The sequence below is a fragment of the Rhodotorula graminis genome, assembly GCF_001329695.1.
Source record: "Rhodotorula graminis WP1 unplaced genomic scaffold RHOBAscaffold_5, whole genome shotgun sequence".
Lineage (NCBI taxonomy): Eukaryota > Fungi > Basidiomycota > Microbotryomycetes > Sporidiobolales > Sporidiobolaceae > Rhodotorula > Rhodotorula graminis.
In genome coordinates, this window is record NW_017264932.1 from 620,301 (window position 1) to 635,187 (window position 14,887).

The 14,887-nt window shown below is 66.7% G+C and overlaps 3 protein-coding genes across 3 annotated transcripts; all 3 read right to left on the minus strand.

Annotated features, from left to right (window-relative positions):
- Positions 1-2,676: 2,676 nt before the first annotated feature.
- On the minus strand, positions 2,677-5,116 carry RHOBADRAFT_43258 (uncharacterized protein; the record flags this gene model as incomplete). The annotated part of the gene is made up of 8 exons (XM_018414196.1): positions 2,677-2,753; positions 2,869-3,069; positions 3,182-3,721; positions 3,804-4,310; positions 4,386-4,454; positions 4,520-4,553; positions 4,629-4,662; positions 5,100-5,116. 8 exons carry the CDS (start codon positions 5,114-5,116, stop codon positions 2,677-2,679), a joined length of 1,479 nt encoding a protein of 492 aa, XP_018271876.1.
- A 230-nt stretch (positions 5,117-5,346) lies between these two features.
- Positions 5,347-6,561, minus strand: RHOBADRAFT_64840 (uncharacterized protein). Its single transcript, XM_018418594.1, has 6 exons — positions 6,542-6,561; positions 6,373-6,469; positions 6,285-6,302; positions 6,023-6,198; positions 5,663-5,918; positions 5,347-5,582 (listed from the first exon to the last, which is right to left on the minus strand). Exons 1-6 carry the CDS (start codon positions 6,551-6,553, stop codon positions 5,419-5,421), a joined length of 723 nt encoding a protein of 240 aa, XP_018271877.1. The 5' UTR covers positions 6,554-6,561; the 3' UTR covers positions 5,347-5,418.
- A 2,550-nt stretch (positions 6,562-9,111) lies between these two features.
- On the minus strand, positions 9,112-13,975 carry RHOBADRAFT_52851 (uncharacterized protein; the record flags this gene model as incomplete). Its single annotated transcript, XM_018416536.1, has 5 exons — positions 9,112-9,236; positions 9,317-10,280; positions 10,365-10,612; positions 10,714-12,124; positions 12,194-13,975. The coding sequence occupies 5 exons, from the start codon at positions 13,973-13,975 to the stop codon at positions 9,112-9,114; spliced, it is 4,530 nt and encodes a 1,509-aa protein (XP_018271878.1).
- Positions 13,976-14,887: the final 912 nt, after the last annotated feature.

The window sequence follows — 14,887 nt, forward strand, 5'->3', positions numbered from 1 at the left end:
AGTTACAGGGCAGGTCACTTACAGGAACAAGGCGTGGCGGCCTGATGACCCCGGCCTCTTAGGCTGGACTACGATTTGGCCTGTCCCAAAACCTCCTCTGACAGGCCTGTCCAGTTGGGGCAAGATGCCTTAGATGGTGAAGCTTAGGGTTGTAGAGTTACAGGGCAGGTCACTTCCAGGAACAAGGTGTGGCGGCCTGAAGACCCCGGCCCCTTAGGCTGGACTACGATTTGGCCTGTCACAAAACCTCCTCTGACAGGCCTGTCCAGTTGGGGCAAGATGCTTTGCATGGTGAAGCTTAGGGTTGTAGAGTTACAGGGCAGGTCACTTACAGGAACAAGGTGTGGCGGCCTGATGACCCCGGCCTCTGAGGCTGGACTACGATTTGGCCCGTCACAAAACCTCCTCTGACAGGCCTGTCCAGTTGGGGCAAGATGCTTCGCATGGTGAAGCTTAGGGTTGTAGAGTTACAGGGCAGGTCACTTACAGGAACAAGGGGTGGCGGCCTGAAGACTCTGGCCCCTTAGGCTGGACTACAATTTGGCCCGTCACAAAACCTCCTCTGACAGGCCTGTCCAGTGGGGGCAAGATGCTTCACATGGTGAAGCTTAGGGTTGTAGAGTTACAGGGCAGGTCACTTACAGGAACAAGGTGTGGCGGCCTGATGACCCCGGCCTCTTAGGCTGGACTACGATTTGGCCCGTCACAAAACCTCCTCTGACAGGCCTGTCCAGTTGGGGCAAGATGCTTCACATGGTGAAGCTTAGGGTTGTAGAGTTACAGGGCAGGTCACTTACAGGAACAAGGGGTGGCGGCCTGATGACCCCGGCCCCTTAGGCTGGACTATGATTTGGCCCGTCACAAAACCTCCTCTGACAGGCCTGTCCAGTTGGGGCAAGATGCCTTAGATGGCAAAGCTTAGGGTTGTAGAGTCACAGGGCAGGTCACTTACAGGAACAAGGGGTGGCGGCCTGATGACCCTGGCCCCTTACGCTGGACTACGATTTGGCCCGTCACAAAACCTCCTCTGACAGGCCTGTCCAGTTGGGGCAAGAGGCCTCACATGGTGAAGCTTAGGGTTGTAGAGATACAGGGCAGGTCACTTACAGGAACAAGGCGTGGCGGCCTGATGACCCCGGCCCCTTACGCTGGACTACGATTTGGCCCGTCACAAAACCTCCTCTGACAGGCCTGTCCAGTTGGGGCAAGATGCCTTAGATGGCAAAGCTTAGGGTTGTAGAGTCACCGGGCAGGTCACTTACAGGAACAAGGCGTGGCGGCCTGATGACCCCGGCCCCTTAGGCTGGACTACGATTTGGCCCGTCACAAAACCTCCTCTGACAGGCCTGTCCAGTTGGGGCAAGATGCCTTAGATGGCAAAGCTTAGGGTTGTAGAGTTACAGGGCAGGTCACTTACAGGAACAAGGGGTGGCGGCCTGATGACCCCAGCCCCTTAGGCTGGACTATGATTTGGCCCGTCACAAAACCTCCTGTGACAGACCTGTCCAGTGGGGGCAAGATGCTTCACATGGTGAAGCTTAGGGTTGTAGAGTTACAGGGCAGGTCACTTACAGGAACAAGGTGTGGCGGCCTGATGACCCCGGCCTCTTAGGCTGGACTACGATTTGGCCCGTCACAAAACCTCCTCTGACAGGCCAGTCCAGTTGGGGCAAGATGCCTCAGATGGCAAAGCTTAGGGTTGTAGAGTTACAGGGCAGGTCACTTACAGGAACAAGGCGTGGCGGCCTGAAGACTCCGGCCCCTTAGGCTGGACTACGATTTGCCCTCTCACAAAAGCCTCTCCAGCATCCCAGTCCAATGAGGACAGCTGGAGCTGAAGGAGGGGGAACCAGGATAGGAGACCGCATCCACCTGATGAGAGAAGCTGGCCTACCTGCAAAGAGAGATGTTGATCTGAACCCCTGCAAATTTGCCATAGGTCTGCGTCAAGGTGTGGCAGGTGCTACGCTCTGGATTTACCTAGAGCAACTCTGACCACCTGAACAACCGCAGAAGGAGCCTGAGTGGCTCCAGCATCACCCTTGGCCGTTCTCTGCTCTTCTGCTCTTCTATTCCCTCTCTTTTTTGGATGCCCTGGGCTGCAGCGGGAAGGCAGCCTTGCGCTTGCCGTCTGCTGGGGACGTTTCGGCTGAGCCTGGGCCAGGAGACAAGAGAAGAGAGCTTGCTCTTTTGCACCCTTCCCAAGTTGAGAGGTTCCGGTAGCCTGAGGCTGTCACTGCAGTCCGCACCTGATTGCACGAGGCCAAGGGTGGCTTGGGTCAGGTACCCTCCAGCAAAGCACCAAGCAGCACTGAAGGAAAGGGAGGCAGGGCAAGAGGTCCTCCAGCTGGACTTGAGCACCTTCTTGCGTCCTCTGCTGCGACTTGCGTGTCCTCGAGGCACCTCTTCCTGGTCGCATTCTCGGATGCTCAGCCTCTCGTAAGATAGAGCTGCAAGGATCTACAGAGTCTACCTGGACCAATCTGAGCGGACGAGCCGCCACAGCCTTCTCTCACCGAACACGAGCCACGGATGCTGAGAGAACCACTGCATTTTCAGAGAGGGACCGAGAACACATTCACATGCGCACCTGCACGCTCCACAGGGGAGCGCAGCACGCGAGAGAGGCAGGGACCCAACCTTGCCCTCCTCCACCTCCTCCTCGAGCGGACCTCCTTAGACGTTGTAGCTCGAGGACGAGACGTTGCCGCCGCGGCCAGTCCAGTTGACGTGGACGTACTCGCCCTCCTTATCTGCAGAAGCGGTGCACACGAGCCAACGCGGAGGAGGAAGGAGAGGAGGAGGAAGGAAGAGTCAGCTTGCCGGCCACAGGAAAGGAGGACAAGGACAGGGGGAGGGGGGACGCACACTTGTCGCCGCAGTACTCGGGGAGGAGAAGGAAAGTATGGGCTCCAAAGAGGTCCCTCTGCGCCTGCAGAAGCGACGCAGGAAGGCGCTCGGTGCGGTAGCCGTCGAAGAACGACAGCGCGGTCGAGAACGCCGGCGTCGGGATTCCCCACAGGGCGCCCTGCGCGACGATGCGGCGCCAGCCGGGCTGCGCCTTGTGGACTGAGGTGCGAGGAGGTGGAGGAAGACGGGAAGGAGAGAGAGAGGCAGGAGGACGGGGTCAGTCCGGGCTCGAGAGGTGCGAGGGACGCAAAAGAGGACCGAGTCGACGCACTGGCCTTGTTGAAGAAGTCGTCGAACAGGAGGTTCTCGAGGTCGGGCTTCTCCTGGAAGGCCTTGGTAATGTCGCCGAGGAAGACCGAGCGGATGATGCAGCCGCCGCGCCACATGAGGGCGATGCCGGCGTTGTTGAGGGTCCAGTTGTACTCCTTGGCGGCCTCGCGCATGAGCATGAAGCCCTGGGCGTACGAGATGATCTTGGACGCGTACAGGGCCTGCTCGAGGTCGTCGATGAACTGCTTCTTGTCGCCCGTGAACGGCTCGATCTGGGGGCCGCCGATGACCTTGGACGCGCGGACGCGCTCATCCTTGATCGACGACAGGCAGCGGGCAAAGACGGCCTCGCCGATGAGGGTGACGGGCATGCCGAGGTCGAGCGCGTTGGTGGCGGTCCACTTGCCGGTGCCCTTCTGCGACGCGGCGTCGAGGATCTTGGTGACGAGGGGGACGCCGTCGTCGTCGTTGTACTTGAGGATGGTCGTCGTGATCTCGATCAGGAACGAGTCGAGGACGCCCTTGTTCCAGGTCTCGAAGACTGCGTGAGGGCAAAGGTCAGGTCTGGACGACGACGACGACGACAACGACGACCGCGGGCGAGAGGGAGGGAGGGGACGCACCGGCGGCAATCTCCTTCTCCTCCATGCCGAACCCGCGCTTGAGGATGTCGTACGCCTCGGTGATGAGCTGCATGTCGCCGTACTCGATGCCGTTGTGGACCATCTTGACGTAGTGGCCCGCGCCGGCGTCGCCGACCCAGTCGCAGCACGGCTGGCCGTCGGTCTGGGCGGCCGTCTTCTGGAAGATCTCCTTGATGTGGGGCCACGCGGCCTTGGAGCCGCCGGGCATGAGCGACGGGCCGTAGCGCGCGCCCTCCTCGCCGCCCGAGACGCCCGAGCCGACGAAGAGGAGGCCCTTGGCCTCGAGCTCCTTGGTGCGGCGGTTCGAGTCGGGGAAGTGCGAGTTGCCGCCGTCGATGATGATGTCGCCCTCCTCGAGGTACGGCTCGAGCTGCTTGATGAAGTCGTCGACGGCCGAGCCGGCCTTGACGAGGAGGATGATCTTGCGGGGGCGCTTGAGCTGCTTGCAGAACTCCTCGACCGAGTGGGCGCCGACGATCGACTTGCCTGCAGGACGCAAGAGAGGCGAGGGTCAGTGTCGGGCCCAGGACGAGGCAGAGAGGGACGAAAGAGCGGACGGACCCTTGGCCTCGTTCTCGAGGAAGTGGTCGACCTTCGAGACGGTGCGGTTGTACGCGCAGACGGTGAAGCCTGTAGAGAGCGACGCTCGTCAGTAGGTGCAAGTCGATAGGCGAGAAAGAGACGCAGGGACGCACCCTTGTCGGCCATGTTGAGGATGAGGTTCTGGCCCTGCGCGCCGAGGAAAGGACGAGACGGTCAGCGGCGACCTCGACAGGATGCGAGGGAGACACAGCCGCGACGCACCATGACCGCGAGGCCAATGAGACCGATGTCGGCACTGCATGGCGACGAAGAGGTGGAACCAGTCAGCGACGGCAATTCGGACGCCGAGGGGCAGATGCGATCGATGGGACCCGCTCTCGCTGCCACCGCCTGCCCGCCTCGCACGCATGCCCATGCAGTCCAGTGAAAGCACTGCCGGGCACCGTCGCCCGCACGCCCCGCCGGCACAGCGGCGCGCCGCCGAGAGGGGGACTCGCTGCGTCACACCGACTCCCGGTTCGGCGACACCCAACCTTCGCGCCCAGATCCTGCTCGATCCAGCGCCCATGCCGCCCTGCTCTGACCGCGCCCTGGACCGCAAGCCCCACCAGCATGCGTGCGAGGCGTGCGCGCGCGCTCGAGTGCCGAGGCGGGCGAGGTGGGTCGGCCGCCGAGTGACGCCGTCGTTGGGTCGGAGGAAGAGGGGCGGCAGAGAGGAGCGAGGGGACTCACACAGCGTCGGTGGACATTGTCGAGTGGTGGGAGAGGTGGGAGAGGGTAGAGGAGAGTCGAGCGTGAGCCGTAATGGCGAGAGGGAGAGGGGGAGGAGGAGGAGGAAGGAAAGAGCACCGAATAGGTCTCGACACCGACCCATCGTCGTCGTCCCTCGGTCCCCGGCTCGCCTCTCGTGCGGCGGCCCGCGTTTTCTCGCCCTCTCTGCTCGCGCGCGCGGCACCTGAACACGAGCCACTCTTAGGGACGATGCAAACGACTGCGAGGCTGCAAAATGCAAGAGAGAGAGCGAGAGGGACGACAAAGCGAGGCCCCGAGTCTATCGAGATTTCCGACTCTCGACGCCGCCGTTCGAGTGGTGGCCGTTCGCCTTGACCGCCGCCGGTCGAGGCGGCTCGTCGTCGCCCTCGCCGTCGTCCTCGTCGTCGCTGCGGTTGTCCTCGGCGCTGCCCGTGACGAACATGTTGTACAGGACCCGCAGAACTGCGTGCGCGTGCAGGAGAGGCTCGAGTCAGTCGAGGCGGTCGACGAGGAGTGAGGAGAAGAGGAAAAGGAGGACGCACTCATGGCGAGCCACATGCAGATGAGGAGCTGGAGGGCGAGGAGCAGGACAGCAAAGTACCGCTGCGTGTTGTGGCTGAAGTAGTAGCCGTCCTCGGACCGCCAGTCGTACTCGAGGACCGTCTGCGGCTCCGACACGACGCTCCAGATGATGCGCCCAAAGATGACGTGCCGCGTCACGATCCAGCACACGAGGAACGCCGCGAACGTCCCGTCCGACGCCTTGTGCCGCCCCGTGTACTTGAACAGCTTGGCGAGCTGCGCACGCAGGAGACACAGACGTGAGTAAGTGAGGCGACGAAGAGGGAGGACGAGGGAGTAGAAAAGAGAGGCGAGAGGAAGGACGAGGGGCGAGGACGGACCGGGAGGAGGATGTCGACGAGGTCCATCGTGCACAGGATTGTGTTGCCGATCCGCGTCCAGTTCAGGACGTAGCTGAACATCATCAAGACGGCCGTAATGATGTGGTGCGCGAACATCTGATAGTAGTCCTTGCGCGGCGCCTCGAGGTTGATGACGATGATCTGGTTCAGGTAGACTGTGCGCAGGGTGCGGCGGCAACGTCAGTTTCCGGGTCACACAGGCAAAAGGGGAGACCGTCGAGAAGAGAGGCGAAGGACGCACAGGCTGTCGAGACGAGGTCTGCTCGAGGAGGAGAGCGCGAGGTCAGAGCGCACGACGAGGGACAGGAGGGGACGGCGAGTGGACGCACAGTACCACTTGGTGAGCGCCGGCAGCGCGTCGTGCGGGTAGCCCTTCCAGAAGTGCAGCGTGTTGAGGCTCGCGTACGGGCTCGTTTGGTTGATGTACTGCGGGCGGGCAAGGCGAGGTAAGACGAGGGTCGAGGCGGGTCGAACAGGTCGAGCGAGAGGCGGGCGCACCAGGCCGAGCATCCACGAGCATGCTGTTGCGAGGAGGTCGTCGGTCAGGTCGGGCGGACGCGCAGGACGAGAGGAAAGAGGCGAGGACGCACCGTAGTAGGTGAGCGACCACCCTTGCTCGGCGAAGCGGACCAGCGCCCGCCGAGACTTGATGCCGCTCCGCCGCGCTATCGGCTCAAAGATCCACCGCATGACGACCTCGCGGGTGAAGCAGAAGGCGACGACCCACCAACCGATAAAGAAGGCGTCGCTGCGAGAGGGAGAGAGAGGGTCAGCTGCGCGTGCGAGGGAGGGCAAGGGGGCACGTCGACGCACTCGCGACCCTTGTAGTAGAGCTCGGTACCGGGCTTGCGGAACGACAGGTGGAAGAAGCGCGCCGGGACTGAGCGCAGGTGGAACGACGGGTCCGGGGTGAGGGCGGTCGAGAGATGGGGCTCGTTCCGAGTGAGCGCGTTTGCGCCGAGGGTCGCGACCAGGAACACGAGCGAGATCTCTGTGTGGGCAGTTGCAGACCTGGTCAGCTCATCCAGGGGGGAGAGAGAGGAGGTGGACGGCGTTGAACTCACCCAGCTGTCGCCTCAACACGAACCCGACGACCCCTCGTCGCGCTGCAGGAGCGGCACATGCGCGTCGTGGGACCCGCTTGAGCGCTGCCGGAGCTGCCACTACGGCGTCCGTGTGAGTCATGGCGAGGCGACGGGTGAGCTGGCGGCACAAGGTCGCATCTCCGGCTCGCGCTCTTCTCGACCGCTCACCGTCACCTCGCCGCCCTTTCGCTGGGTGAGCACATGCTCGTCGAGCGCGCGCAACCAGCCGCCACACCGCCCGCCCCCGTACGCCCTTGCCCGCTGCCCGTCGCCCTCGCCCTCGCCCCGCTCGTTGCGCGCCAAGGACCTCACCGCCTCGAACACGCCGGCCTTCAAGCCCGCCTGTACGATCGACGACGGCGAGCTGAGGGCCTCTGAGCGCATCTGCGCGCGCACACACGCCGCTCATCGGTCGAGCCTGCTCTTCGCCCTTCTCGGTTCGTCAGCGCAGCCGTCGCTCCGCCGTCGCACTTCCTGCTCTCGCGTCGACGCTCGACCTGGACCGCGCAGCTAGCTCTCCCGGTTCGCTCTCGGCTCTGGGTCTCTCGGCGAGGACGAGTCGGACCAGGCGGCTCGTGATGGGGCTCGAGGCTTGGCGCGACGCACGACTGCACAACGTGCTGGGATCTCATGCTCGGCGCTGCAAGCTACACAAGGGCTGGAGAAGGGACCACCTCGTCTCGAGCCTGCCCTACATGCAACGGCCCCCGCGAAATGCCGCGCTCGCACCGGCCCCGCCCTCGTCGCCCTCCTCACGAGCGTGCCACGACGACCGCGTCCTCCTCCTGCTGCGACCCGTGCCGACGCATGATCGTCGCCTCGTGCGTCGCGCCGCCGAGCGTGTCCTCGGCCTCGTGCGACGCGAGCACGACGCCGCCGCACACCTCGCGCACGTCGTGACCGTCGCAAGGGACGCCTGCGGACCGCAATGCTGACAGCTCTCGTGTCTGCCGTCGTCGCAAAGAGAGAGAGAGGGAGAGAGAGGGAGAGAGCGCTGGGCGCACCGTATCCAGGTCCCGGCTCGTCCTCCCAGCTGCGCGCCGACTGGTCCCGCCTCGCGAAGCACAGCCCTCCCTCGTCGCCCTTGCACTGCCACGTTGCGTCCCGCGGCGCGATGTGGGCCGCCTCGAGCAGCGACGACGAGCGCAGGTGGTGCCGGGTCGGCGGCGACGATGGCGAGCGTGACGATGTGTCGTGCGAAGGTGGTCCGGGAGCGTCGCGAGTTGTCGGGGACGAGGCCGTCGCGGCGAGCGCGTCGTCGCTCGGGAAGAGCTCGCATGGGTCGTGCGACGACGTCGGGGGGGGCGATAGAGGCTGGCGCGTGACAGGGGGGAGAGGTTTGCCGGCCGGAGCGCGACGACGGGGCGAGGTCGATGGCTCGCGAGAAGGCGAGGTCGACGGGGAGCGGGTCCGACGCGGCGGACTCGTCGGCCCAGTCAGGCCAAAGTTCGCGACGAGCATCTCGGAGTGACGGCGAGGCAGCAGGCGAAAGACGAGAGGGCGAGGAGGAGAGGCCGCGAGAAGAAGAGGAGGCGAGCGTTCGGGACGACGACGACGTCCCGGCCTCTCACGCGCGAGGCAACTCTTCGACAGGCGACCACCCGAGTCCATGAACGCTGTATCGAGTTCCAAGGGAAGGCATCTTGTGCGCGCGTCAACGCCGAAAAGGCGCGACGACGGCGTCGGTTCTATTCGAGACAAGGGAGGGAGGAAGAGCGAGGGAGGGGAAGAGGTCCGTACGAGGCGGGGGTGGTACAGGTACACGACGAACGAGAGTGCGAGAGTGCCTCTACGACAAATTGCGTGGGCGAGGACGAGGGCGAGGGCGAGAGGGTGCGGCCCTTTTTTGAAGGAGGGGAGGGAGGAGGAGGAAGGACAGGAGGGCCCTCGAGCCCGGAAAGTCGAAACAAGGACGAACACAACAAGGGGCGACGAACGAAGACAAAGGCGAGAGGGGGAGAGAGAGGAAAGAGGGCGGCGAGGTTACATGTTCGAGGGCTCGTGCGTGAACGGCGGCTGCTGGCCCATGTCGTGCAGGTGGAAGACGCCGGCCGGGGTGCCCGTGCCGGACGTGGCTTGCGACAGGACGTTCGGGTGGATCGAGGTGACTGCGAGTGCGAGCAAGAGAGTGAGCGATCCGGCGACCGAGGCGAAAAGAGGGGAGGAAGAGAGAGAGGGAGGGACGCACAGCTCGCCGGGTCGATCCCCATGCCGGCCGCGTCCTGCAGGGCCGTCTGCACGAGCTCGGGCGGCGGCGCAAACGACATCTGACCGGGCGACAGGGCCTGGAACGACTGGCTCTGCTGCATGGCGAGGTTTGCGTAGTGGGCGTGGAGCGCCGCCTGCGCGTCGTCGACCTGCATGTCGCCCTGGAGCTGCTGCTGCTGCTGCTGCTGCTGGCCGCCCGAGTGGTGCTGGAGCTGAGCGAGGAGGTGCTCGTCCTGCAGCTGCTGGTGGTGCTGCGCCTCGAGCTGCTGCGCGAAGCTCGCCTCGAGGCCGCTCCCGGGCGTACCGAGGCTCGACGAGTACGAGCCCGCGCCCGAACCGCCAAGGTGCGCCGACAGGAGCTGCCCGCCAGGCTGCGGCTCAAACAGGCCCGAGCCGCCGAGGCTTGGCGAGCGGTACAACTGCGCGCCCGAGTCGGGCGGGCTCGCGAGCTGCAGGTTGTCGGCCGAGCCCATGAGGAGCGGCTTCTGGTCCTCGGACGGCTCGTTGAGGCGCTCGCGCTCCTCCTCCTTGTTCTTGCTCGCGATCTGGGCGGCCTGGAGCGCGAGCGCCGGGTCCTCGGTGTCGTGCGGCGACGCGACGAGGAAGTGGGTCGACGCCTTGAGCTGCTGCACCTTGTTGCCCATCTGGAACGTCGCGACGGCCTCGACCTCGAGCGTCTGCCCGAGCGCAGACTCGGGCACCTCGCCCTGGAGGACGTTGTCGTCCCACGCGAGCCACTCGGGCAGGCTCGGCGACATGAACGACGCGTCGATGGCCGCGCTCGAGCACTGCGGGTCCCACACGCGCGGCGCCCACGACCACGTGAGGCCGACGAACGCGACCGACGGCGCCGTGCCCTTGATGCAGCGCGTGAACTCGCGGAAGAGCCACTTCTTGTCGGGCATCTTCTTGGCCTCGACGGTCCAGATGTGGTTGCCCTTGGACTGCAGGGGTGCGAGGCATATGGTCAGTCGGGGCAGAGCGTGGGAGGGGAGGAGGGGAAGAGAGAGAGTGCTGGGTGGACGCACCTTGGCCTTTTTGCCGTCGTCGTTGAAGCGCGAGATGTACGGCTGCGCCCACAGGTACTGGCGCACCTTCTTGACGGGCACCTCCGAGTCGAACGCGCCCGAGCGTGCGAGCGACTCGGCGAACGCGTTGGTGAAGGCCTGGATGCGGAACTTGAACGGGCGAAAGTCGTGGCTCTGGTCGAGCTTCTCCATCTTTTTCGCCATGAGCGTCTGGTGGATCGGCTCACCCTTCGAGTCGGTCGCGTCGACTGTGGACGTGCGTGACGAAGGAGGGAGAGAAGAGTCAGTCTGGGTCCAGGGCGGTCCGTGCGGCGCATGCGGCAGAGAAGGAGGGGAACGGCCGACGCACGGTTTGAGCAGACGCTCGCGAGAAAGTCGACAAAGACCGGGTCCATCCTCGCCTTGGTGTCTTGGTCGACGCCCGCACTCGCGGCGCCCATCTGGCTCGAGCGCGCACTCGCGGGCCCGTTGCCGCCGACGTCGATCTCGTGCTCAAAGTCGGCGCCGTCCTCGCCCTCGTCGTCCTCCTCGTCGCGCTCAAACGTCTGGTACACCGAGCTCGCCGAGCTCGCGGCGCGCGACCGGCTCTCGAGCAGGACCTGGTAGCCCGAGCCGGACGCGGCGCGAGACCTCGACCCGGACGACGTGTAGCCCGACTGGGACGCGGCGCGCGAGCGCGACTGGCGCACGGGGCCCGGGCCGGTGCTGGTGGCAAGTGAGGCGAACGCGGACGGGCCGGCGCTCGGCGGCGAGACGGTGCTCGGGGCGATGCCGCCGAGCGAGGCCGGGTCGACCGAGTCGCCGAGCGGCGCCTGCTGCTGCTGCTGTTGCTGCTGCTGCTGCTGCGCGCCGCCGAGCGGATAGCCGGGCAGGCCCTGCATCTGCTGGAGCTGCTGCATCGTGATGTCGGCCGCCGGGTCGAAGCCGCCCGGGTAAGGCGAGAAGGCCGACGACGGCTGCGGCGTGCCGTGCTGGCTGCCGGCGTGCGACGGGTACAGGCTCTGCGACAGGCCGTTGGTCGAGATCGACGAGGTCGGGAGCGCGCCCATCGGCATGCCCGGCGGTGGCTGCAGCTGGCCGAACGGGTTCGGGTTGGCGTACGAGAGCTGCGCCGGCTGCTGCTGCTGCTGCTGCTGGTCGAGGCCGACGTGTTGCTGCTGCTGCTGCTGCTGCTGAGGCGGAGGCTGGCCCTGCGACTGCGACTGCTGCATCTCGACGGGCGGGTTGGGCAGCGTCTGCGGCGCGCCGGCAGCGCCCTCCTGCATGTGCTGGTGGAGGCGCTCGCGCGCGAGGCGCAGCTGCTCAGCCTGCATCATCTGCTCGGCCTGCATGACCTGCTGCTGGTACTGCTCGGCCTCGCGGACGGCCTGCTCGGCGCGCTGCTGCTCGGCAACCGCCTTGGCCTCGGCCTCGGCCCGCATGTGCGCCTCGTTCTCCATCTGCTGCCGCGCGTCCTCCTCGGCGCGCGCGCGCTGCTCGGCTTCGGCCCGGGCGCGGTCCGCCTCGGCCTGGAGCTGCGCCTGGGCGCGCGCGTGCGCCTCGGCCTGGACCTGGACCTGCTGCTGCATCTGCAGCTGGGCGGCGTGCTGCTGCTGCTGCATCTGGGCGGTCGCGGCTTGTCGTGCGGCGGTCGCCTGCGCGGCCAGGCCGACGTCGGGCGTCGAGTGCGAGTGGACGAGCGGCGGCGCGCCGAGGAAGTTCGAGCGGTCGCGGTCGATGGGCGTGACGGGCGACTCGAGCTCCATCGTGTAGACGGTGCGCTGTAGGACGAGCGCAGAGAGTCAGTGACTGCACGTTAGGGGAGAGAAAGGGAGGAAGAGGGGACGCACCTTGGAGCTGGCGGATCCCATGCCGTGGTGCCGGCGCGTGTCCCTCCTGCCCCTCATGATGCGCTTGAGCTCCTCGTACGCGCCCTCGATGCCCTTCCAGATCTCCTCCTCGTCCTGGCCCGACTCGGCCTCGCTCGTCGACAGCGCGGCGCCCATGATCGGAAGCCGCTTCTGGAGGAGCGAGATGGCGGCGCGCACGCTGTCGTTGTACGCGCCCGGCGGGAGCCGGTCGTCCTCGAGCGTCGTCGTCGCCGGGGCCGACTGGGGCGCCGTCAGGGACGACATGACCTTGGACGCCTGGAGCGTGTCGATCGTGAGCGCGCCGCCGCCGCCGCCACCGGGCCCGGTGGCACCGAACGGCGGCGCGAGGCTGCTCGGGCCGGGTCCGAGCCCGGGCGTCGTCGACGACGGGGCCAAGTTGGTCGACAAGAGGAGCAAGTCGTTGCCCGACACGCTGCCGTCGCCGCCCATCGAGATGGCCGACAGGGGCTGCTGGTCGATGCCGTTGAGGAACCGGTGCTGCTGCTGCGCGCCCATCGAGTCCGGGTCCGCGCTCAGGTGGGGCGAGCCCGCGCGGCCGAGCAGGTGCCCGTGACCGTGGCCGTCGAGGCCCGAGGTCGACAGCGACAGGATGTGGCCTGGCGCCGAGTGAACGCGCGAGGGGACCTGCGCCGACGAGAGGCCCGGGAGCCCGAGCGCGAACGTCCCGCCGCCTTGTCCGCCGCCGCCGCCAGGAGGCTCAGGCGTGGCCGAGGGCGGCGGCCCGGGCGAGGGCGTCGGGCCGCCAGCAGACGACGCAGGCGAGGCCCCGGCGCTCGCCGAGAGGTAGTGCGGCAGGCCCGAGATGGACGTCTGGCTGTGCGACGGCGTGAGGCCGGGCCGGGACGGGTGCGCGTACGGGTGGTGGCGCGGTGCCGAGCCGAGGGTCGGCGCCGGGTGCGACGGCGGCGGGAGGGTGTTCTGCGTGAGCTGGGCCGACGGGACCGACGACGACGCCGACGACGCGCCCGACGGCTGCTGCTGCTGCGACTGGAACGCGTAGTAGGGCGGGCCCGAGCCGTTCGACGGCGTCGATCCGCCGGTCGACGACGGGCCAGAATGTGGCGGCGTCGCGAACGAGCCGAGGTCGACGTCCATGCCGGCGAGCGACATGGGCCCTGCGCCGCCTGCGCCGCCACCGGGTGCGGCACCGGCCTGCTGCGACGGCTGCATCGTCGGCGCGCTGCTCATGCCCAAGGCGCCCGCGAGCGCCATGGCGGCCGTGCGCGAGAAGCCGGCGCCCTCGCCCGCCTCGCCCGGCCCGGGCCCACCACCACCGCCGCCGCCGCCGCCCATGTGGCCCGCGGTCGAGAAGGACGAGCCCGTCGGCGAGATGACGGACCCGCCGCCCGAGAAGGGCGAGCTCGCCTGCGCGACGCCTGGACCGCCACCGCCGACGCCGCCGCTGGAGCCGCCGGTGAGGCTCGCGAGCGTGTCGGGCGAGATCTTGACACTCGGCGAGGTGGTCGGCTGGGGCGAGGCGTGGCTGAGGGGGGTGCTAGGCGGGTGGACGGGGTACCGCTGCTGCTGCTGCTGCTGCATGTAGGCCTGCTGCTGCTGGAGGTGGTGGTGCTGCTGAGCGAGCTGCTGCTGTTGATGCTGCTGGTGCTGGTGCTGAGCGGCGGCGACCTGGTCGTGGTAGGACGCGGACGACGACGACGAGGCAAGGCCGGGCGGGGTTTCTGGCGGGAACGCCGACGAGTGGTGCTGTTGCTGCTGCTGGAGGTTGGCGTCGCTGGCCATGGTGGCAGTGGCGGCGAGCGGACGGCGTCGAGCAGGGCGGGTGTTGGCCGCCGTGCGGAGTTGCGGCGGGCGTGGTGGTGCGTGCCTGGCGCAGGTGCGGCGAGCGGGAGGAGGCGCGAGCGAGGTGCGCGAGGAGGGAGGGGGGACGCTCGGGCGAGGGTTGCCAGGGCTCGTCGGGTGCGAGAGGGTGCAGGACGACGCTGTGCAGGTGTCGTGGGCCTCGCGAGGCGGTGGTGTAGGGCGCGAGGAGGGCGAGTCGGACTGCACCGATGAAGGAAAGGGAGAGGTCCGGTCAGCACGGCGGGCCTCGGGCGCCAGGGCACGCACGCCTATCGACTACAGGAGGACTGGTGGACGCACTGTGCTCGTCTCGATGGCCTGCAGAGCTGGATTGCGAGGTGGTCGGGCGGGCGGTCGGTCGGTCGGCGAAGCGAAGCGAGGCGAGTCGGGTCGCGCGGCGCTGCTCGCTGCTGGGGCGGTGGTGGGTGGGTGCGCAGGTGCGTCCAAGCAGTGGACTGCACAGCAGGCAGTCGAGTAGCCTGTGCGTGGGACCGAGAGGTGCTGCTGTATGCGAGGCGTGGGTCTCCTCGCGCTCGCTCGTCGCTCTCCTCCTTCCTCTCTCACTCGCAACTCTGCCGCAACCACCTCGCCCCGCTCAGGGTTAGCTCCACAGACTGCGCACACCACCAGCTCCCCCGCACCTCGCCTGCCACGACACGCACCCACCTGCTGCTCCCCCTCGTGGACGCGAGGGATCGTCGTCCGCCTTCGCCAGTCTCGGGCGGGCAAGCTGTTTTAGGTGCGCCCTCTTCTCTCTCCTTCTCAGCGCGTGTGCGCCGCCATGCAGGCTCGCTGACCCTTTCCCTCCCTTGTCCCTCCCCATCCACGCAGCTTTTCTTGCGCGTGCTTCGC

What these genes read in the sequence shown, in the direction of transcription:
- RHOBADRAFT_64840 (XM_018418594.1), bottom strand. An exon ending in TCGTCGACATCCTCCTCCCG is followed by an intron (nt 5,919 to 6,022) that starts GTCCGTCCTCGC and finishes CTGCGTGCGCAG; the next exon opens with CTCGCCAAGCTGTTCAAGTA. An exon ending in CTGCATGTGGCTCGCCATGA is followed by an intron (nt 5,583 to 5,662) that starts GTGCGTCCTCCT and finishes ACGCGCACGCAG; the next exon opens with TTCTGCGGGTCCTGTACAAC.